Source organism: Schistocerca gregaria, chromosome 3 (genome assembly GCF_023897955.1).
Source record: "Schistocerca gregaria isolate iqSchGreg1 chromosome 3, iqSchGreg1.2, whole genome shotgun sequence".
Taxonomy (NCBI): domain Eukaryota; kingdom Metazoa; phylum Arthropoda; class Insecta; order Orthoptera; family Acrididae; genus Schistocerca; species Schistocerca gregaria.
Window position 1 is genome coordinate 560,731,495 of NC_064922.1, and position 24,012 is coordinate 560,755,506.

The 24,012-nt window shown below is 42.7% G+C and overlaps 1 protein-coding gene across 1 annotated transcript; it reads left to right on the plus strand.

The window, feature by feature from the left end:
• Positions 1-259: 259 nt before the first annotated feature.
• LOC126354715 (peptidoglycan-recognition protein 1-like) lies at positions 260-22,830 on the plus strand. The gene is made up of 3 exons (XM_050004565.1): positions 260-402; positions 12,335-12,679; positions 22,131-22,830. Exons 1-3 carry the CDS (start codon positions 270-272, stop codon positions 22,400-22,402), a joined length of 750 nt encoding a protein of 249 aa, XP_049860522.1. The 5' UTR covers positions 260-269; the 3' UTR covers positions 22,403-22,830.
• The last annotated feature ends 1,182 nt before the right edge of the window (positions 22,831-24,012 follow it).

Below are 24,012 nucleotides of genomic sequence, written 5' to 3' on the forward strand. Positions count from 1 at the left end.
TTTACGATTGTGATACCGAGCCCAATGCTTCAAGGAAAATTTACACGTGGGTCCAGTAATCCCTGAGAGACGGACTCCGTAATCGGCGTTCGGTGATTAGATAAACTGTCGATATCAGTATCTGCTTGTGTGAAATTTCTAGTAAACTGGAGTGATTTCGTAGATTTGGCACTAATCGAAGATAACACGGATTCCCCGAGGAGTGTCATAAAAAGGTGCCGAGCAGGCTGGGGGTTGTGACTCACGTCTCGACGGCCAGTGGAGACGTAATGGCAGGGCAGACGAGGTTCCGAGCGGCGCTCCTCGTAGCGGTTCTGCTGGCCGCGAATACGGCGGGTGGCATTCCGCGTCGGGACCCTCGAAATCATATCCAGGGACTCTCCGCAAATAGCTCCGAAAAAGGTAAGTTCCTTTGTATGTAAACTGTTAAAAATGTGCTTCTAAAAGAGGGCATGGCTTGGTACTGTTCGTTCGCACAACAAATTTTATCTGAGCATCTACGGTGTCAAACTTATCCAGAGAAAAAATGATCTTTTGTTTATTCGAAATCCCTCTTACCGGCAAACAAATGGAAACACAAGTAAACAGCAGACGGTTTATTGATGAGTAGCATGTCTACATTCTCTCCGTTGACGTACAGCGTACTCAAACAGACGACACTTCAAGACCTTTAATTGCACGATCCTTGTGTTTGCCTACTATTAACTCCAAGGAGTAGACAAGATATACCGGGTTCTTACATTACGTGCTAGTACAGGAGAATCATAGTCAGTTTTGTGTCACGTTTTTAATAAGTTCACTTCGAAACTTTTACGCTTAAACTTGGTAATTTAAAACTGAATGACCCAAAACGCTTCGCTAGCTATATGAAAATAAGTAGTTTTCAAGTTCGATTATTGTTTAGCCCTTGTGTTCAGATCTAGAACAGCCTTCGACACGCTACTTTTTAAAACAAAAATTAATATGTATTAGACAAACAGAGCTCACCGTCGAGGATCGATGCCTAGAACACCAGCGGAACACTCGACAAATGTACGCCAACAAGTCGCCGGACACAGGGTACTGTTTTTCAAAGAATCATGCGGTGGAATAAAGGTGAACCAGGATTTTAGCAAAGATTTCCAAATACTGTGGCAGTGTCGTTAGAGAAACCATCGAAATTCGGGCCAGGGATTATCTTATAATATTGAAAAGCCAAAGAAACTGGTACCCCTGTCTAATATCGTGTAGGGCCCCTGCGGGCGCGCAGAAGTGCCGTAACAGGACGGGGCACCGACTCGACAAATGTCTGAATGTGTGTGATTTCCTTAGGGAGCCTAGACTTACACACTACTTAAAGTAACTTACACCAACTTACGAAAAGAACAACACACCCATGCCCGAGGGAGGACTCGAACCTCCGGCGGGAGGGACCGCGCAATCCGCGACATGCGCCTCAAATCGCACGGCCACTCCGCGCGGCGACTAATGCCTGAAGTAGTGCTAGAGGGAACTCACACCATGAACCTGCAGGGCTGCCTACAAATCCGTAAGAGTACGAGGAGGTGGAGATCGTTGCTGAAAAGCGTGTTGCAAGGCGTCCCACATATGTTCAGTAATGTCCCGATCTCGGGAGTTTGGTGGACAGCGGAAGTCATTAAACTTAGAAGAGCCACTCTGTCGCAATTCTGGACGTTCGTCCCGTCATCCTGCCCGAATTGCCCAAATGCATCGGAATGGACAATGGGTATGAATGGATGCAGGTGATCAGACAGGATGCTACTTAAGTACCTGTCACTTGTCAGAGTCGTATCTAGTCTTATCAGTCATATCTATACTTATCATTCCAGCTGCACACGCCCACACCACTACAAAGCCACCATCAGCTTGAACAGTCGCCTGCTGACATGCAGGATCCATGTATTCATGAAGTTGTGTCCATACCCGTACTCGTCCATCTGCTCGATACAATATGAAACGAGACTCGTCCGACGAGGCAACATGTTTCCTGTAATCGACAGTCCAATGTCGGTGTTGACGGGTCCAGGGGACGTATAAAGCTTTGTGTGGTGCAGTCATCAAGGGTACACGAATGGGCCTTCGGCTCCGAAAGCCCACATTTCTGATGTTTCATTGAATGGCTCGCACGACGAAATTTGTTGATCGCCCTGTATTAAAATCTGCAGCAATTTGCGGAAGGGTTGCACTTCTGTCACGTTGAACGATTCTGTTTCTTTAGTCCTTTTCTTGCAGCATCTTTCTCCGCAGCGATGTCAGAGAGCTTATGCTTTACTGGATTCCTGATATTCACAGTACAATCGTGAAATGGTCATACGGAAAGAAATCCACTTCAGCGCTACCTCGGAGATTGTGTGTGCCATAGCTTATGCGCCGACTATAACACCGAGTTCAAAATCACTTAAATCTTGATAACGTGCAATTGTAGCAGCAGTAACCAGTAGTAACAACTGCGCCACGCACTTGCTGTTTTATACATGCGTTGCCGATCGCAAGGCCGAATTCCGCCTGTTTGCATATCTTTATGCATTTAAATACGCATGCCTATGCCAGTTTCTTTGGTGCTTCAGTGTATATAATCTCACCTAGGCTTGGAAACCACAACTGGGTTTAATTAAGAAGGCGCTCAGCATACACAATGATCTCATGACGAGGGCGGATAGAGCAACTACATCGACTGCACCACGGACGCCGACGTTAAGAGTCTCCGCGACTGCCGACGCGAGAGGGAACGGCTTTCTGTGGGAGCTGATGCAGGTCGCCCGCGCGCCCTCAGGTTCCTCTAGCGCCAACTCAAACTTCCGGTCATTCTGTATGGCACGGAATTGTGGTCTATGACCGCTGACACTACCCTAGTTCAGTTACAGAGCATCCAAAATAAAGTTTTTCGTGTTACACCGATACTTCCGCAACATACAAATTACAGTATCCTTAGGATTACCCTCCATCTATTCCCATCAAACTTCATGAAAAATCACTAACTTCACCCCACCACCTCATTCAAAATTTATTTAGCCTCCGGTATCTAACCCCTGAAATATTGTGCCCCTTGAACACTGGACCAGCAGTATATCAGTGTACTGTTCGATCAAGAAATACGCTGGGAGAAACTGAAGAGCCATGTCTCCTGATTGACTTAGGGAGCTCAGCCACTAAATCCTCTCCTGTGCCAACCTCTTCATCTCAGAGCAGCACTTGCAACCCGCGTCCTCCGTTATTTGCTGGATGTATTCCAATCTCTGTTTACCTCTACAGTTTTTACCCTCTACAGCTCCATTTAGTGCCAAGGAAGTTATTTCGTGATGTCTTAAGGAAGCCCTACCATCCAGTACCTTCTTCTTGTCAGTGTTTTTCGTGTATTCTTTCCCTCGTCGATTCTCCTGAGAACCTCCTCTTTCCTTACCTTATCAGCCCACCTAATTTTCAACATTCTTCTGTAGCACCACATCTGAAATGCTTCGATTCTCTCCTTTTCCAGTTTTCTCAGAGCCTACCTTTCACTACCGCAGAATACTGTGCTCCAGACGTAAATTACTTTCAGTGTGTGTGACACCATTTAAACTAAACTGAATCTGATTATTTGTAAATGAAACTGCGCATAAAGAATGATTATCAGTAATTCGCAGAATGGCTTCTTTATCAAACCATCACCCGGAGTGGTTAACTGTTGCGTATTAGGGCCGACCGTGAGGTTCAAGGCGCTACAGTCTGGAACCGCGCGACCGCTACGGTCGCTGGTTCGAACCCTGCCTCGGGACTTAGGTTAGTTAGGTTTACGTAGTTCTAAGCTCTAGGGGACTGATGAACTCACCAGTGAAGTCCCATAGGCTCAGAGCCATTCGAACCATTTTTGCGTATTAGAAATGTGTCTTGTTAGAAAAACGCAACGACTGAAGTATATGAAAATTTTGCAAATGAAAACAGTTACTATTTTCATCTCAGAAAGTTCATTTAGGCTCCACAGTTGTTTCTTACATATGCAATGGATAACTCAACTCTGCTCTGCCTTGATCAGTTGCAATAATATGAAGTGCTGAACTGCATCTACCTAAAATAAACTACTGCATGGCTGTTTATGCTGTCTTACTTTAGGCTGCTTATGGAAATGAGAATTTTGCTACAATTCCAGAAAATTCACCTAGCTGCTCACTTAGTAGTGCAACGCGTGACAGTATGTTATACTTTTCATTTATACATTGTGGATCGGCTTCAGTAAAATATTTTCAAAACAATTGAAGGGTATTTTGAAATTGTCTTAAAGTCATTTTAATTACACAGAAGTCACCTGTACTGACATGAACTATGATTCCTTCCTAGAATTTTCATACACCATAAAGTTAACTCATAAAAATAATATTTAAACCACTTAAAATTTACTATTTGCTTTTCTAATGACACACTTTTAATTTATGAATGGAGGACGAAGAACTGTAATTAAGATTCTGAACACACGATTGGTAATTCTTCCTGGATAACGAAAAAGATATTGTTGAATACAATGTAATCGTTACTCTGCAGTAACAACTCGGCTAGTGGTTGCAACAAATAAAACTCAGTACATATTACTTTTTCCCAAAGTATAGTTTCTCTGTAAAATCATGGAAAATAGTCCTCTATCCTCAATTACACCAGGGAGCAGCTGGAGCAAAATTCATTCTCTTTACGGCACGTCCACCACCACAGCTCCTCGTTCAGCAGCATCGGAACTCCTTCCCTCTCTGCAGCTGACTAACTAAGTCGCACGTGCTCTACTAATAACACAACCTCTAGTACCCAAAGAGTACGTATCACTCATGTGTTCAGGCATCTGACATCTAAAGACTCTCATATTGGCAAACATTTCAAACAAACTGCCGTTTATCATAGTATAAGCACCTTCCAATAAATGCGTGAATATTTGTGATGTATTTCTGAACAGGTCTTGAGGAGTGGAAGTGGACTACCGAAAATATAGTGAGCCATTTAAAGGAACTGAAGAGTTTTCCGCTGTTACCACACTCGACTTCCAGAGTTCGAATCTACATCTAGTTGTATTTTGAATTTTATCCATAATGGATGCAGATGAACTACGTGACTGTTCCTTTCAGGGTGTTGAATGAAAACCGCTACCAGTCACAATTGGAGGTATTTATTTACAGCACGACCGGTTTCAGACTTTTGCCCATCTTCAGGTGCTTACATTCAGAAACATGTGACGTTCAATGATGGAGTTCACTGTTTAAATAAAAAGAGAATATGATAACTAATAAAACCGAGCGAACCAAATGGAAATGAGAAGTGGTTTATCCGAAAACTATTCCTGTACTTACATACAGATGGATTATCCATATTGTTGTCACGCTAATCTTGCAGTTTTTGGTCTTGTGTTCGTTCTTCTTCACATAAAACTTTTCAATTTCACTTATTGTTTTGATATTTGCACCACTATAAGCATGAACTCTTTGATTTACAGACGCTACTTTCATTTTTACACTTTTATAAGCGTGAACTCGCGACATTGAACGTCTTTACATTTAGATACAGCTGTTTTGGTCAAAGAGCTTAGATCTAAGAAGTGTAAAGACGTTACACTTACAGAACCAGAAAACGTATTACAAATTACGAAATATAGGTACAAATATGTTACACATACAGAAACAGAAAGGTATTACAAATTATGAATTATAGGCACAAATATGTTACATAGAAATAAACAGCTATTACAAATTATGAAATTGAGAACCGTTGTATGATTGTGGGACTACACTGACATTTATAATATACAAAATGGTTGTAGGTAAATGATGTTGGGTTCAAAAAGTTTTTAGAGTGAATATGAGCTGATCTGTTTTCAATGTGAATTACTGTAGAGCTGTTACAAATTCAGTGGTCATGAGAAAGGAATTAGTTTCTGTTTTGAAATATTTCATGAAAGATGTTTAGGAATGATTTGTTTGCAAGGTCGACTTGTTCATTTAGAATGAGGTGTGGTGAGTTTGAGCTGTAGATGTAAATTTCAAGTTCTTCAAGGAGGTTCATTTTCTTTCCTTTGCTGACAGTGTGTAATATTTGTAAGTTGTCTGTAATGGCCATGGCTGAGTGCCCATGTTCTTTTAGATGTGCTGCAAAGGTTGATTTGTCAAAGTTGTTTAGGCGGAATGCATCCATATGCTCTCGGTATCTTACTGTGAAACTTCTTCCTGTCTGCCCTATGTAGTATTGTGGACAGTTGTCACATAAGAGTTTGTAAACACCTGACTTGTGATGACACTTCTTCTCCTACAGCTTTGACCCTCGAGTTCTCTCTTGTACCACGGAGATTATTTCCTGATGTCTTAACACGTGTCCTATCAACCTGTCCGTGTCGACTTAGTGTTTTCCGTATGTCACTCTCTTCACCGATTCCTTGGAGAACCTCTTCATCCTAATCTTATCAGTCCGCCTGATTTTCAACATTCTTCTACAGCGCCACATTTGAGACGCTTGGATGCTCTTTTTTCTGGTTTTCACACAGCCCATGATTGACTAACAAATAATGCTCTGCTCCAAACGTACTTTTGCAGAAATTTCTTCGTTAAATTGGGGCCAATGTTTGATACCAATGGCCTTCTCTAGGCCAGGAATACCTCCTTTTCCTGTGCTAATCTGCTTTTCATGTCCTCCTTGCAGCGTATGACATGAGTTCCCTTCTTCAAAAGTATCAGAATTCCTTAACTTCGTCTACATCGTGACCACCAATTTTTGATGTTAAGTTTCTTGCTATTCTCATTTCTATTATTCTCATCACGTTTGTCTTCTTCCAGTTTACTCTCAATCCTTCATTCTGTACCTATTAGACTGTTCAGTCCACTCAACTCATCGTCTAAGTTCTCTTTCTTTTTATAAAGATATCAATTTCATCAACAAATCGGATCACTGATAAGCTTTCATCCTGAATTTTAATACCACTCTTGACCCTTCCTTTCATATCCGTCACTATTTTCGGGATGTGTAAACTGAGGAGTAGGGCAGAATGATTGCATCCCTGTCTTACACTCTTTTTAATGCGAGCACTTCGGTCTTCGTCACCCAGCTTAACAATTCACTCTTGTTTCTTGTATATATTGTATTTTCCCCGCAAATTACTCTTATTTTTGTCAGAAAATCGAGCATCTCGAAGTATTTCACTTTGTCGCAAACTTTTTGTGGATCGGCACATCCTATGAGCGTAACGATTTTTCTTGAGACGTGCTTCCATTATCGGGCGCAACGTCAGAACTGTCTCTCTGGTGCCTCTATCTCTCCCAAAACCAAACATCGTTATCTTACAGATCCTTAGTCTCTTTTCTATTAGTCTGTTAGTTATTCTTGCCAGTAACTTGGATGCACGATATTTTAAGCTGAGTGTGCCATAGTTTTAGCGGCTGTCCACCCTTTTTGCACAGTGTGATCAGAAGTATCCGGACACCTGGCTGAAAATGACTTACAAGTTCGTGAAGCCTTCCATCGGTAATGCTGGAATTCAGTATGGTGTTGGTCCATCCTTAGCCTTGATAACAGCTTCCACTCTAGCAGTCATACGTTCAATCACGTGCTGGTTGGTATCTTGGGAATGGCAGCCCATTCTTCACGGAGTGGTGCCCTGAGGAGAGGTATCGATGTCGGTCGGTGAGGCCTGGGACGAAGTCAGCGTTCCAAAACATCCCAAAGGTGTTCCATAGGATACATGTCAGGATTCTGTGCAGGCCAGTCTATTACAGGGATTTTATTGTCGTGTAACCACTCCTACACAGGCCTTGCATTATGAACAGGTGATCAATCGTGGTGAAAGATGCAATCGCTATCCCCGGATTGCTCTTCAACAGTGGGAAGCAAGAAGGTGCTTAAAGCATCAATGTAGGCCTGTGCTGTGATAGTACTACGCAAAACAACAAATGTGCAATCCCCCTCCACGAAACACACGACCACATTATAACACCACCGCCTCCGAATTTTACTGTTGGCACTACACACACTGGCAGATGACGTTCACTGAGCATTTGCCATTCCTACACCCTGCCATCGGTTCGCCACATTGTGTACCGTGTTTCGTCACTCCACAGAACGTTTTTCCACTATTCAATCGTCCAATTTTTACCCTCCTTACACCAAGAATTTGGTGGCGTTTAGCATTTACCGCCGTGATGTGTGGCTTATGAGCAGCCGCTCGACCAAGATATCCAAGTTTTCTCACCTCCCGCATAACTGTAATAGTACTTGCAGTGGATCCTAATGGAGTTTGGAATTAATGTGTGCTCGTCTGGATAGATGTCTACCTATTACACATTACGTCCCTCCTCGTCTGCATTTTTCCTCAAGCCACTTCGCCTCGGCCGTTTTGCACCTCCCATTTGTTTCATTCCTAGGTTATTTATATTGCTCTATTCCTGTCTTTCGCTGAGTATTTCTGTACTTCCTCCTCTCTTTGGCCAGAGAAGTATTTCTTTTGTCATCCCAGGTTTCTTTGGCGTCACTTTCCTTATAGCTATGTCTGACAGCCCGAAATATGATTGCCCTGTTAGAGATGCCCTCTCCTCTCCAACTGAACTGCCTACTGTGATATTCCCTATCGCAGTATCCACATCATTCACGAACTTCAAGCGCGACATATCATTCTTCATACTTCAGGATGTCATTTTCTTCCACGCTGATTCTTCCATGCGATTCTTTTAAATACTTTCTACTCTTCATCATTTCTAAATTTTTATCTGAGTCTATATCTGCACATGGGTACGTCTTTATACTAGAGCACACATTTCTGAATCTCTGTCTGGCCATGATATAACCGAGAAGGAATCTTCCGGTGACTCTGACTTTTTTCTAAGTGCACCCTCACCTCCTGTTATTCTTGAACAAAGTAACCACAATGACCACCTGAAATTCATTGCAGAACTCGTTGTTAGTCTCTCTCCTCTTCCACTACTACTACCTAACCCGTATTACCTCGTAAATCTTTCTTCTATACTTTCCACTACAGCCGCGTTCCAAAGTATCATGATCATTGTATTTTTATCTCGCTTTACATACTGAATTACTCGTTCAGTATCTTTATGTATTTTATCTCTCTCTTCATCTTATACTTGCGACGTCGGAATGTATGCCTTAACTACCGCTGTCGACGTTGATTTGCTACCGAATCTGATGGGAACAACCCCTTCGTTGAATTGTCCTCGTCCCTACTTTAATATTCATAACGAACTCTACTTTTATCATTCTGTTTCATCTTGTTGTTGATGTTACCCGACATTCGTCTGACTTAGACCCTTATCTTCTTTCCGTAGCACTGCAGTGGCCCCAAGTATATCTTGATCTAGTCTTTGCATTTCCCTTTTCAGAAATCGTAGCTTCCCTATCACTTTCAAACTAATGGCACTCAGAGTCCCGATTCGTCCACTGTTATTCCGACATTGGTTATTCCATCTTTCTGTAATGGTCACTTCCCATTTGGCAGGCCACTCCTGAAGATCCGAATGGGGGACTAACAAGAAATCTATTGGTAATGGATATGATAATGACATTTAGTCCAATAGCACGCCCCATTCCTATGGATACACATTATGCATCTCTGATGCCTTGTGCTTCATCATGCGGTTAATCATTTCTGATTCTTCCGCCTTGTCTGGGCCCTTTGCCTCCCGAAGGGCTAGAGAGTGCTCTGAATCTCTACCTGATCCTCCGTCCTCATTGTCAGGGCCGTTGGCCGAGTGAGGATGACTATGGATGCCAGATGTCTTCGGCCGTCATTGCTAATGATATTTATTCAGTAGTTAAGCAGTCACTGTGTTCAAACCACGTACATATGGTAGTAAATTGGTAGTAAATGACGCTACCCCTAGACCACAGTAAATATATGATTCAATTTTAATGCAAGATAAACTATTTCTAACAGAAGTAATTTAACCTGCCGTGTCTGAAGTGCATCAGCTCTTTGGAAAAGATTTGGGTAGAAATTATCTCCGACTTTAGCTAGGTTTCGGTACCTGTAATGATTTCAGCTTCATTGTTTTCTATGAGCTCTTGGCGCTCACAGCATCACAGTTACGGCAATTTAAGTTTTTAATACCAACGGTTCTGATGTCCATCGTTGTCCTGCATTCGACTTCATTCGAGGCTAAACCCCTGTTTCTACATTTCCGAGACCCTCTAGCCTAAAAGAAAACACCCAGTTCGCTTTACACATCCCCCACTGCTCGTTTAGTCGCCTCCTGTGTGTATTGGTTGCCTTATCTATTAACGGATCCTAAACACCTCACTATTTTATGACTCAAGTCAAGATATCTGAAGCATACACAGTCGCAGAGCCACCTGAGCCTCATATTCAAACGTTCCACCCAGATCAGCAACAAAGGTCCACAATCGCTCTTATCAATAACGCTTCAGATGTGAGCTCTGCATTCCTCTTGCAAGCTAGACTGACTGACTTCTTGCCACTTCAGATAGCTGGAGGAAAGCTGAGAGAATCTTTTCCGATCAAAATGGCACACAACATTAGTACTGACATGAACTACCACCTACGGTCTGGCGTCTGTAATGACCCATTCTACATCTAGGATTACTCTCCCAGATATGCACACAGAGTGTACGTACACATACGCTTCTTTCCCATCTTGCGGGAAATAATCTCAAAAGGTTCAAGACGTGGATAACACTGGAGCTGGATGGCACCAATAACCTAATCCCCTGTGAATATCCGGACCTTGCAGGTCAAGCCACTTCTCCTGGGACTCCGCAACCAAAGGTATCCCAGATTCCATCGGAATTAAATCAAACGAATTTTGTAATTAAAACATCAACATGAGCTCCTCAAACCACTGTAGCACGATTATGGTCATGTTCTTCAGAAAATTATGATGTTTCAAGATGCTATCGCCATCGAGGAAGACATATAAGAATGAATGGATGCAGGTATCTAGTATTAAAGTTCATATTGTCCACATATGTCATGGATTCTTCGATTAGTACTGCCGGTCCCATGGAAGCCCTGGTGAATGTTCCCTCATAACATAACACAATTCCCACCGATCTCTATCCAGGGAGAAGTGCATGCTTCGAGCACCTGGCCTCGCGGAGTGGCTGCGCGGTTTGAGGCACCATGTCACGGATTGGGCGTTCCCTCCTGCCGGAGTTTCGAGTCCTCCCTCGGGCATGGGTGTGCGTGTTGTTCTTAGCATAAAATAAGATAATTTAAGTAGTGTGTAAATGTAGGGACTGGTGACCCCAGCAGTTTGGTCACATAGGAGTACATAGATATTTGAAAATTTTTTTCAAGCATTGATCCACTAGGTGACATTGTATCTGAACATGAGCATCGACAAGATGCAACAAGAAACATGATTCATCTGACGAGAAGATACTTCCGCAGTCAGAACTGATAATGCCTTTGGGTTAACAAGGAACTATGTAGGTGTTGTGAGCTGCGGGGCCCCATGCGAGTTGAACTGTTTGGTCTGAAACACGGGTACCTGCATCAGCATGATACTCTATCGTCAGGTCTCTACCTTATCATCGCCTGTCCCGGTCTACAGAACTGGGCAACTCTGCCAGTACCTTCTCATTTACTTCTGGTTTCACCATCGTTCAACCACTCTCCATGGTTGCATATGACAGAAACCCACAAACAGACGACCAACTTCATCGTTGCCGAGATGCTTGTTCCCAGGCACCAAACCCTAAAAATGTGCCCATTGTAGAAGTTGCCAGTCACTTTTTTTTTTTACCAATTTGCGTTCCATGTCGGATCTAGAACGATTGCCCCATCCCACACTCCACCCTACCACAAAAAAGGTTCAAATTCTCTAAGCAATATGGGACTTAACATCATCAGAGATCATCAGTCCCCTAGACTTAGAACTACTTTAACCTAACTAACCTAAGGACATCACACACATCCGTGCCCGAGGCAGGATTCGAAGCTGCGACTGTAGCAGCAGCTCGGTTCCGGGCTGAAGCGCCTAGAACCGCTCGGCCATAACGGCCAGATCAACGACTCCCATTTGTCTCTGCCCCACAATGCCATCTCAGTGTGAAGCCCCACACGAGGTGAACAGTATCCTCTGAAACATCTTTGCCTGCACAGCATCGTACTCTGCGGTCTTGTCAGGGAATCAGACCATCAGTCTTGCAGTGGGCTGCGGTCATGATGGTTTGGCTCATCAGTGTTGTATCTGTTTCATTAATGCCAATGGTGAAAGGATTCCTTTGATACAGAAATGGCTTGTGTCCTAGATCTTTACATTCTAGTCCGAGGTTTTGGCACATCTTCAATGATAATTTGGCTTATCATCACGAAAATCGACAGAATAATGGCGTTAGGCATTAAACTGTCCTCTGATGTGCGCAGTGGCTGAAGACTCGCCCTGCCCCCGCATTGTCAGCCGCGAGGAGTGGGGCGCTCGGGACCCATTGGTCCCTCACGAGAACCTGACCATCTCGCCAGTGCCATACGTGGTGGTCCACCATGGCGGCATTCAGGAGTACTGCTTCGACGAGGAGGCGTGCGCTGCCATCGTACGCTCCTACCAGGACCTGCACATGGACACCAACGGCTGGGACGACATCGGATACAACTTCCTGGTGGGCGAGGACGGCAACGCCTACGAGGGCCGAGGCTGGGACGCCAGGGGGGCCCACGCGCCGGGCTACAACCAGCAAAGCATCGGAATCTGTGTCATGGGAGACTTCTCAGGTGAGCCCATGAACCGCAGTGTACTCAGGTCCCCAAAATAACATTCATTTTCTTAATATGTAATGTCTGGTATCGTCTGAACAGGCCTTCGAATTCGTGTGTCCATCCTAACCCATATGCAAGCCTGAAGCTTCAACATTTTGAGATGCTTTAGCCACAATTTTATAATCATTATCGGCCTGTATGAGAGACGGCATGCTTACCCATATGTGCCAAAATGCTGTGCATATAAATGAGATTTTCTGTTGATCATACCTCGGATTCTATTGGTGATAAAACGGTAGTGTCAAGTGTTGTGGATAGCCCTTGGGCTAGGGACTATTTGTATGATGAACAGAAGGATCTTCCTTAGTGTCACTATCCCACAGTACAGGGTCAAAATATAAGTATTGCACACGTCCTTCTGATTGTGTAAGAGGAGCAAATCGGTTGGTTCCTTTGGATATCGATGTATCCTATGGTGGGCTTCAGGTACTATTAGTTCATGGGCTGTTCCTCTGTAAAACTCAAGAAATGGTTTTTTAGTATATTTTCGCCGCCACCAGCTGGCCCAGACATAGCCGATGATTCAAAAATGTCTTTGCACAGAGAAATGACTAAAACTCTTCCTTAAATCCCGATCTCGAAGAGCTTTGAAAATTTTGTTGATTTCTTTATCCCTTTCCCAGATACAAAAGTTCAGTGTTGCTCTACATGTAGACGAAAAATATGAAAGTAAAAATAAATAAATTGATTGATGAAGGGGATACCCATGATAAAATCGTGATTTAATTAAGCTGACGAGAATACCCGTGAATGAATGAATGTATGAATGAATGAATGACCGATATGCCTAAATTCATAGGCGGCTCCTGAGAAAACCCGAAAAAAACACCAACTAGCTGTAATTTTTACGGTATATTCGTAAGCTTCCGGTCTCGAATAACTTTGAAGATTTTATGGGTATCTTCATCAGTCTCCGAGGTACAGAGGTTCGAATTGGAAATTTCTGGTGAGTTCCTATGGGACCAAACTGCTGAGGTCGTCAGAGGTTCAAAGTTACCCGACTCGTGCACATAAAAAACGTACCTAAAATTCTGTCTGAGGCTAAAACGTAGTTTATAATGTGACGTAGCTCGGAGAAAGATAATATAAAGTGTCTCTCCGTTATCACCACACGATCCAGTACTGAAACTTTTGCGCACGTTATTTTGGCTCTGAAATATAAAATTAGTTTTGCGTTATTTCAACTTCAATAAGGTAACGATCAAAATTTAGCTAGCCCATCAAGTTCTTGTCAATGAGTGTCATGCTCTGCCGTGATAGGGAATAGAATGGAACCAGACCAAAAATGCTCCTATCGGAGCACAAATTAAGGTGAATACGCACCTGTTTATTAAAAGACTGGGGCCGAAAAATTGGTACCAGATGCTTCAATCTACCGTTCTCGGCACATTTAATTTTTTTTCCAAAAGGTATTGCCAGTCAAACATATTGGCAATTTTTTATTCTGGGAGAGAAGCATTGGCAAAAAGAGACGGAGAGTAATAAATACTGGAAGCTACTAGACTGTGGTTGTGGCATAGAAAGAGCGAAGGGGACAATGGCAGTGTGAGAGAAAGAGAGGGACTCAGTGGCAGTGGAACAGAGTGGGCAGTGAGAAAACAGTACCAGGAAAAGAGTGGACGAGGCAGTGCCAAAATAGAGGAATAAAGAGAAGGAAAAAGTGGAAGTGGGCGAGAACCAGTGATAATGTTAGACAGGGTCTATGACAATGACAACGTGGAAGACAGAGATATTGAGAAGAGACAGCAGTAGAGTGAAGGAATGAATGAGATAATCGCAAGAGGAGAGAACAAGAGGGAGGCAGTGACAGTGAGAGGAGACATTAAAAGAAGGACAGACAAAGGCTGTGAGAGAGGAGACAGAGACAGCTAGAGAGCCACCAAGAGATAATGACAATGAACTGGGCCGAATGAGTGAGTGATATTGAGCAGTTGGGATTGGATGGGTATGTGAGATTAACAATGACGGACTAGTGAGTGCGAGCGAGTTACAGTGGGGGCAGCTTATGGGAGTGAGAAGTGAGCTGCTTGTTAAAAGGAGCACGAATATGTTAGCATTGCAAAATTTGGAAATATTTTTGAAGGTGGTGACGAAGGTAGAAAGAGGTAGCTGCTACACCATTTTGCAGAGTCTTTTATCGAAGAGGAGCATATTCGCCTTGTTTGTGGGCAGATCGGAGCATTTTTCTGCTGGCTCAAATGTGCCTCAAGAGATTCGACTTACGTCTTTTTTGAATGCTATAAACAAAGACATACCGGTATCAATAGAAATACAAGAAACGTTAGTCAACATTTCTTAACTTCAGGCAACTGAAAACAGTCCACTGCTTTGAAGGATCAAGAATGATAAAAGTTGAATAAACCTCCAAACCAAATAAGTAATTTAATCAATTCTATCGTGCAAATAATTGCATCAGTGAAGAGTACATAAAAAGTATATTTAAATATTATTAGTAAAGTGCAGTAATTATTTTGAAAAACAGGTAGCAAGATGTCGATAATCAACTAAAAAGTTCCGCATTTCTATATACTGCAAGAATGTCACAACAACAATACACAACGTCACATATCGAAAACAGTACAAAAAATGGAGCAGTACACGGAGAAATGGTAATCATTTCCCAAAACACGTCGCGTAAAAGATAAAGAAACTAATATCATGACTGGTAGCAAGAAAATTATTTATTAACAAACGCATTGTTTTGACAGTCACACGCTTTCACAAACTATTTCTAATCGATCAAATCAGATTACATATTCTCACTTCCATGGAATCCGAACTCATGCTTAAAGATTAAAAAATAGACATACAATGAAGCTCATGTTGGAATTATATGTATCATATGGTAAATTAATAAGTGGTTCAACAATAAAAGAGGGGGGGGGGGGGATTGGTTTTGGGATACGAGAGAGTCGGAGTTAAATGGAGGAGGAGATAGAAGTGAAAGGGAAAAATACAGGAACCGGGAATGAATTATACAATATATATAACTCCAACATAAGCTTCATAACACGTTTGTTTTTTAATCTTTAATAATGAGAAATGATTCCATAGAATTGAGAATAAGCAACGTAGAAATGTAAATCAAGTCTGATAGGCAGAACAAATGTGCATTGAACTTATTGTTATTTATTAATTTCACACTAGTTTATATAATCTGATTGGCTGTTTTACAGTTGGTTAATTTGATATATGGCTTTTTCAAAATTTGCCTCTCGGGGAGCAGTTTTGGTTTAAACCATATATTCTTGTTCAGTGCTTATTCATTTATTCCACGCTTTATTAAATTTTACTTTTAATAATAGACAAAGTTATAGATAATCGCCACCTGTTCTTCAATGTAATTACTACATCCTACTACTAGTATTTAAAAGTACCTTTTGTAAAATTATACTCTAGATTTTATGTACTCTTCACTGATGCAATAATTTAGACGATGAAATTAGTCAGCTCACTTATATTGTTAATAAACAACTGCCTCATTACACCACGACCCTTGCAACGCCTAGTGGTTTATTTCACTTGTATCATTCTTGATCCTTGAAGGCAGGTTTCATTTGCCTTTTATAAAGAATGTTGACTAAATACCGTGTATCCATTTGTACTAGTTTAGGCTGAATCACAAGAATGACATTATATATTTATTTTCCATGCTGTGGTTCCACTTAGTCATGAAAATGTAACATATCTACTATTTTTATTGAAACCAGTTCTGGTTTTGTACATTTCTATCCTTTGAAAATGACGTAAGCTGAGACGCATAAGGCATTCTTGGAATAATAAAAATCTCAAAGGGTTTAAGTGCATCGAGTGGCAGTTCTGCTTCACTTCTAGGGAGTGTGGCGGTAGTGACCAGGGTAGTACGGTAAATTCATCCTGATGCTCTTCGAATCACGCACTTTGCTCTGCTGGTTGATGCCATCGTGCCAAGGAAAAACAGGATAAATGCATACTTGTGTTTATCCATTACGACTTCCAGATTGGTGAGATCATGCACAGAATGCCACGCTAACATTTCCCATATCATAGCTCTCTCCCTCCTCGGTCCTGGACCTATGTGTCGATCCAAAGGCTATCAGTCGGAGAGAGTAAAAAACGAGATTCATCTTAAGAAGCCATGTGTTGCGACTCCGTGAACGTACAGTTGCGATAGTGGTGTGCAAATTCCAGCCTCTGTTTCCAATTGTCCGTGGTCAACGTGGGTACCAGTTGCGGAAGTCGGTACGCAGCAACGTTGTCTGAACGGTTGCTGAGAAGATACTGTCGGTAGCCCTGTGGTTCATTTGGGTGGTCAGCTGCTCAACAGTTACACAGTTGACAAATCTCTGCAGCTGTCGTTCACCTCTGTCATCTAAGACCTTTCGTATGCCGCAGTTGCGCCAGCGCCGGTTTTGGATAGGGCATTTTCGCCTTGCACGCCATGCTTTAACCACAGATGCCTTTTTGGAAATGCTTCCACCCTTGATTTGAAATGCATGTCGACATACCAGCAGCGGTGGTTCCATACTTCGACAACACGGTTTTGATACAGTTTAGTCTTCCTCCAAACGGCATTTTACGTAATCTTTCACTGTTCGAACGTCAAACATGGTTTAAGCAATGTTGACAGTACTCACCTCATTAGTACTCTAAAGATATTCAGCAGATCCGTTGACTGTTATGATCTGGTTACACACTTGTTCATTACTAGATTTCACGCACAACGTACTGATTCGTAAGTCGTATGCAAGCTCACCTACATCTTCTCCACGGTCTCTATAACTCTGAAATAAGCACGAATCACATTACACATTGAAGAGAGAAAGAAATCGGTACACCTGCCTAAAATCATGCACGGCCCCCGTGAGCACGCAGAAGTGCCGCAACAAGACGTGGCATGGACTCGACTAACGCCTGGAATAGTGCTGGACGGAACTAACTACATGAATCCTGCAGGGCTCTCCCTAAATCCGCAAGAGAAGAGGCAGTGGTGATCCCTTCTGAAGAGCACGTTGCAAGGCATCCAAGATAAGCTCAATAATGTTCACGTCTGGAGAGGTTGGTGGCCAGCGGAAGTGTTTAAATTCAAAATAGCGTTCGTGGTGCCAGTCTGTAGCAACTCTGGACGTGTGGGGTGTTGCATTGTCTTTCTGGAATAGCCCAAGTCCGTCGGTATGAACAATGAACATGAAAGGATGCAGGTGATCAGACAGGATGCTTACGTACGTGTCACCTGTCAGAGTCGTATCTAGGAGGTCCCATACCACTCCAACTGCACACACCCCATACAATTACAGAACCTCCACCAGCTTGACCTGTCCCCTGCAGACATGCAGGGTCAATGGATTCATAAGGTGGTCTGCATACCGATACACGTCTATCCACTCGATACAATTTGAAACGAGACTCGTCCGACCAGACAACATGTTTCAAGTCACCAACAGTTCAATGTCTGTGTTGCGGGCCCAGGTGAGGCGTAAAGCTTTGTGTCGTGCAGTCAGCAAGGATATACGAGTGGGCCTTCGGCTCCGAAAGTCCATACCGATGACGTTTCGTTGAATGGTTCGCACGCTAACACTTGTTCGCACGCCCAGCACTGAAACCTGCAGCAGTTTGCAGAAGGGTTGTACTTCTGTCACGTTGAAAGATTCTCTTCAGTCGTTGGTCCTGTCCTTGCAGGATCTTTTACCGGCCGCGGCGGTGTCGGGGATCTGATGTTTTAGCCGATTTTTGATATTCACGGTACACTCGTGAAATGGTCGCACGGGAAAATCGCCACTTCGTCGCTACTTCGGAGATCCTGGGTCCCAACGCTCGTGCGCTGACTATAGCATCACGCGTAAACACAGTTAAATCGTGATAACTTGCCATTGTAGCGGTAGTAACTGATCTAACAGCTGCGCCAGACACATTTCTTATACAGGCGTTACCGAACGCAGCGTCATATTATGCCTGTTTACATATCTCTGCATTTGAATACGCATGCCTGTACAATTCTTATACTAATACTAATGATAACCAAACGTGAAACTAAGTAAACTTCAATCTCCCTTCGTGAACGAGCGATTCCATTTCTATTGCTCAGTATCAGAATAATAACAGCACAGAGGTACTGCCGAAGCCACGAGCACCCCAAGCACGTCCGATAGCCACGGAGGTCGCGCAGTGATTACCAACGAGACACCGAGTGTACCCTATTGCAAATCTCCAATTCGTGCTGCTCAGTCAGGAACGGGATGAGGCTGAACTGGGTTCACTGATAGAACCATTTGTTGGCAGGTCTGAAACCGATGATCATCGAACAGGAGTGTCATTGGTCTCTGGGGCCTACCCGTTAGAACCTTTCCACGGCCATTGTTTTTGACCGGTGTTACAAGTCTGCACAGGTACACGATTGCTTGTCGACATTTTGAACAGTCTGTGTTGATAGGTATGTCTCTTGCAACGACTTCATTCGCGGCGTGGTCATGGACATGTCCAAGCACGATACCTGTTTTGGTGTTTTGCTACGTCTCCAGGTCGGCACGTCTTACTGCATTGGTTTCATTCAACCCATTGACATCTGCACACAACTTCTACATCTACGTGACTATTCTATGAGCGAGCCGAAAAATCTAACATTTTGGTCTTTCTGTACAAGCCCTGATTTCTTTTATTTTGTTATAATGATCGTATCTCCCTATGTAGGTCGGCGACAATAAAATATTTTCGCATTTAGAGGAGAAAGTTTGTGACTGAAATTTCGTGAAAAGATTACCCCGCAACTAAAAACGCCTATGTTTTAACGATTGCCATCCAAACTCGCTTTTCACGTTCGTGACACTGTCCTCTGTATTTCGCGATATTACAAAACGAGCTACCCTACCGTGAACTTTGTCGATGTCCACCATCAACCCGATCGCGTAAGTATGCCATACCGTATAGTACTTCTCTAGCAGAAGACACAGAAACGTAATGTACGCAGTTCCTTTAATGGATTTCTTGCATCTTCTTAGGTGTTCTGTCTAAGTAGATTTACCTTCCCCGTTGTATTGCCTAGGTAATCGTTCCAATTTGAGTTATTCGTAATTGTCATCCCTAGGTATTTATGAAATAGCAGTTCTGGTATTATTAAGAATTACGATTCATTGTTCGCTCGGACTTGCGTCATGTCCTCAGGATAATTGTATCGTATATCTTAATAACAAAGGCACTGATATTTAGTATTTACCTGTCAATAGCAGGCCTCCGACTCTTAAGAAATATGTCTCCCTGGACGGGAATATACGTAACGCACGAGTGGAGCTTGTGACCCATTGACGATGATATTGTCTAGTCGTGACTCGTGCTCAGGTAGGCGAAGCGGTTAAGGCGACCGCTCTTGTAATCCGAGACACCCATGTTGGAGTCCCAGTTCCGTACAATACAGAGCCGATGGTGGTTCATATGCGCAAGCGCGGTTACAGTGCCTCGGTATTTAGTTGAATTGACACTCTTTTAAGATTTCTGTAATTTTTCGTGGAACCGAAACTTAGTGGATTTCTTTCAGTACTCATGACCTCACAGTTCTCATTATTTAGATTCAATAACCACTTTTTGCACCAAACAAGTGAATTGTCTAAGTCATTTTGGAGTTGCATCTGATCTTCTCGTCACTTAACTTGACGGTAAATGGCAGTATCATCTGCAGTCAACGAGCGTGGCTCAGATTCTCTCGTAAATCTTTTGCATAGCTTATCAAATGGTTCAAATGGCTCTGAGCACTATGGGACTTAACTGCTGTGGGCATCAGTCCCCTAGAACTTAGAACTACTTAAACCTAATTAACCTAAGGACATCACACACATCGATGCCCGAGGCAGGATTCGAACCTGCGACCGTAGCGGTCTTGCGGCTTCAGACTGTAGCGCCTAGAACCGCACGTCCACTCCGGCAGGCTCGTAGTTTATCCCTCTACTGTTCCTATACCATGCAAAAGATTTACGAGAGAATCTGAGCCGCGCTCGTTGACTGCAGATGATACTGCCATTTACCGTCAAGTTAAGTCACGAGAAGATCAGATACAACTCCAAAATGGATTAGACAATATGAAACTCTTCCTTGGAAAACGATAGGTATCATTTTAATTTCATTCGATGACTTTCTGTCAGCTACTACGAAATATGACCTTTCTGACAGGAAGTCGTGGAAGCGGTAGCACAATTGAGACGATACTCAAATAGGCAAGCACTTTGATTATAAGACGATTGTGACGAGCGGTAACAAAACCCTTTTAAAAATACAGAAATACGGTATCAGTTTGATATCTCCTGTCGATAGCACTCGTTACATCATGATAATATCGAAGTAATTGTATTGCACAAGAACGACATTTTCTGAATCGATGCTGAGTCAGCAGATCCTTTTTATAGAAGTAATTCATAACGTCTGAAGACAGCATAAGTTCTAAACCCTACTGACAAACCACGAAAATTCTATGGGTTTGTACTTCAGCGGATTACTCCTATTTACTTTCTAGAGTGTTGCCATGACCTATGCACCTTTCCAGTCTGTAGGTTCAGATCTTTCGTCTAGCGAGTGAATGTGTGTGATTGCTACGTATGGTACTAATATACCAGCATATAGTAAAAGGAATCTAAGTGCTATGCAATCTGAACCGGAAGACTTGCCGTTATTAAATGATTTGAGTTGCTTCCCTTCTACTTGTAAATTACTAACGTTGTCAGCAGTTCTTGATTCGAATTCTGGAATATATACTTCACCTTGATTGCTGAAGGAATTTCATAAAACCATCAATAGTAACTTCAATTTAGTGGCACTATCATGGGCAACATTACTGCCACTATCGCCCGGTGAAGGTGTTGAATCTATGCTGCCACTGGTGTACCTGACATAACACCAGAAACTGTCTGTAATTTCTGCCGGTTTTCGAGAGAGTTTCGATTTAGAAACTACTGAAAGCATTTTGCGTAGAAATCGGCGCTAAATTTCGAGGTTTGTATAACTTTAACATCACACATGTGCAGGTTCTACAGAGTCCACAGCGCTCCAATGCGACCAGTTTGGTCTCTTGAGGGAGTGACTAATATTTTGTCCAGTGAGATTACATGAAACACGTCATAGAATACATGGAGGCCCTGTGGCAAGGTGATGGAAAACCATTTATAATTGGTGAATTAATAATCGCCTTAAGCCTCACAGCTGACAGTTGCATGACGGAATTGTAGTAGGAAGTCTTTTCCAAACCCGATGAATATTCGTTTCAACTCTTCATGTCTGTGTTCGCTACTGATTACGTATCGAAGTGTCAATCAGCGCCGATACGAACAAATTCTCTCTTCAGTTTTATTCATCAATAAAAAACTACTTCAACACACGAATATGTGTTGCCAGACTCATAAAGAATTTCAGTCTTTCCTAATGGTCGATTCCAATAATATGTGTACAGATCGGCTGCCAAACGACGCGGCTATGGAGACCCTGCAGAACATGATGGCCTGCGGTGTGTCCCTGGGTAAGATCAGCGACTCGTACCTGGTGTTGGGCCATCGGCAGGTCAAGGCGACGCTGTGCCCGGGGGACCAGCTGTACGCCTGGGTGACGCAGCTGCCCAACTGGACAGACGACCCTCAGCCCTGTGAAGACGAAGTGTGCCCCGATCCGCCAGTTGGCTCCAGGCTGCGCACGAACCCACACTCCAGCCTGCTCAGCAGACGCTAAAGCTGCTGCATCCTGGGTCGTCTGGGCCTTCATATAAGCAGCTGACAACGGACTCCGTGCGCCGTCCCTGAAGACCATGTAGTATACCGACACTGCACTAGTGTAAGGAGGAGTGAATGCATGTCTGTTCGCGAAAACTGGACATTTTAACAGTGGGTGACATGGAAAATAAATGCACTGCCCGCGATTAAGGTGTTTTAATGAACACTGACGGGTCCCTTGCTCAGAACAGACATTTTAGATCCTGGAACATCTCATTTTATTTAATAATATAAATGCGACTATGTGACTCATAGAAATTGTAGCAAAAGACTTTGTATAGTGCAACAACAGCAGTTTATGTAATTGTATTGGTAGCGAATCATGCAAATACGTGTATCACAAGCATGTATTGTTGTCACAATAAATGAATCAATATGGTTGACGGATTAGCAGCATAGTTAATCAACATCGGTAACATACTCATATTTATCAAGTTGTGTAGCAATGCACGTGCTACTTTTGTCTATCCTGAACTTACTGATAAGTTACAGTTTAAACACAGGCTGGTGCTACTCTTAAAATCGAACAAAATTTCTCATCTATAACATATCTTAGTCTGCTGTTTAAGTCTACCTAGGGTTATAGGGCAAAGTCTAAGACTTAATGGTAGAATAGAGAGATCCGAATGAGAAAATTTGTCTTCTGAAGTTGGTAACTTTAGTGAAGCACTGTAAAACTGGTTCTACTGTCTGTTTCTAGCTATTCACTGATAGGTCCTGAATCCGGAGGACTGCATGTCAAAGAATACTATGATGAGTGAAATAGAAAGCAGGCAACACAGTACTGTCCCCAGAGGGGACGCTTTTACCCTCCCTGTTTCTGTCAGCGCGAACTTCGTATTCGTTACAAAATTATAGCACAGTAATTATCTAGGATTCTAATAAACGGAAGATTTAAGGGGAGATGGTGGCAGAGATCATGTAAGAATCAAATTTTTTTTTATTTGCGTATTTGAAAATACGTACACATAATGGGAATTATTATCTTATATTTTGATTTTAAAATATAAAGTACAAATGATAGAAAAAAATTGAAACCCTCTAAAGTGTAAGGCGCCACAGCAACTTTTTTAGGTTTCCAGTTGAGGAACCTTGAACAATAGCTTTAGTAGCCTATGTTTTTGTGTGTGTGTGTGTGTGTGTGTGTGTGTGTGTGTGTGTGTGTGTGTGTGTGTGTGTGTGTGTGGTCAGAGCAGTGTTTGATACAACGCTGTGGAGCTTCATGAACAAGTTTCATGCTGTGTAGTGGAATTTGAGTAAAATTTTAGTTGTTATAACATTATTTGTGGAAGGTAAATAGAACGATCTTTCGTTGTAATACCAAGGCCTGGTAAAGTACATAAAAAGTATAGTAAGTCCCATATTACAAATGCAGGGTCTTCATAAGTTTCCATTCCAAACTTTCAGAACCTGTAGAGGGAAGTACATAATATTCTGAGCAGAAATCCATGTCCAGAAATGTCATCCAACGATGCTACAGAACGTCGAAGTTAAAGGCGTCGGCGTCTGTGAATGTATGTAGCCTAAGTACAGGGTGATTCCTTGGCAATGGAATAAACTTTCAAGACT

Bases quoted from the DNA above. Each gene is read 5' to 3' on its own strand.
- LOC126354715 (XM_050004565.1), top strand. From the start codon at position 270: ATGGCAGGGCAGACGAGGTTCCGAGCGGCGCTCCTCGTAGCGGTTCTG. The intron at 403-12,334 runs GTAAGTTCCTTT...TGATGTGCGCAG, and splicing joins CGCAAATAGCTCCGAAAAAG to TGGCTGAAGACTCGCCCTGC. The intron at 12,680-22,130 runs GTGAGCCCATGA...ATATGTGTACAG, and splicing joins TGTCATGGGAGACTTCTCAG to ATCGGCTGCCAAACGACGCG.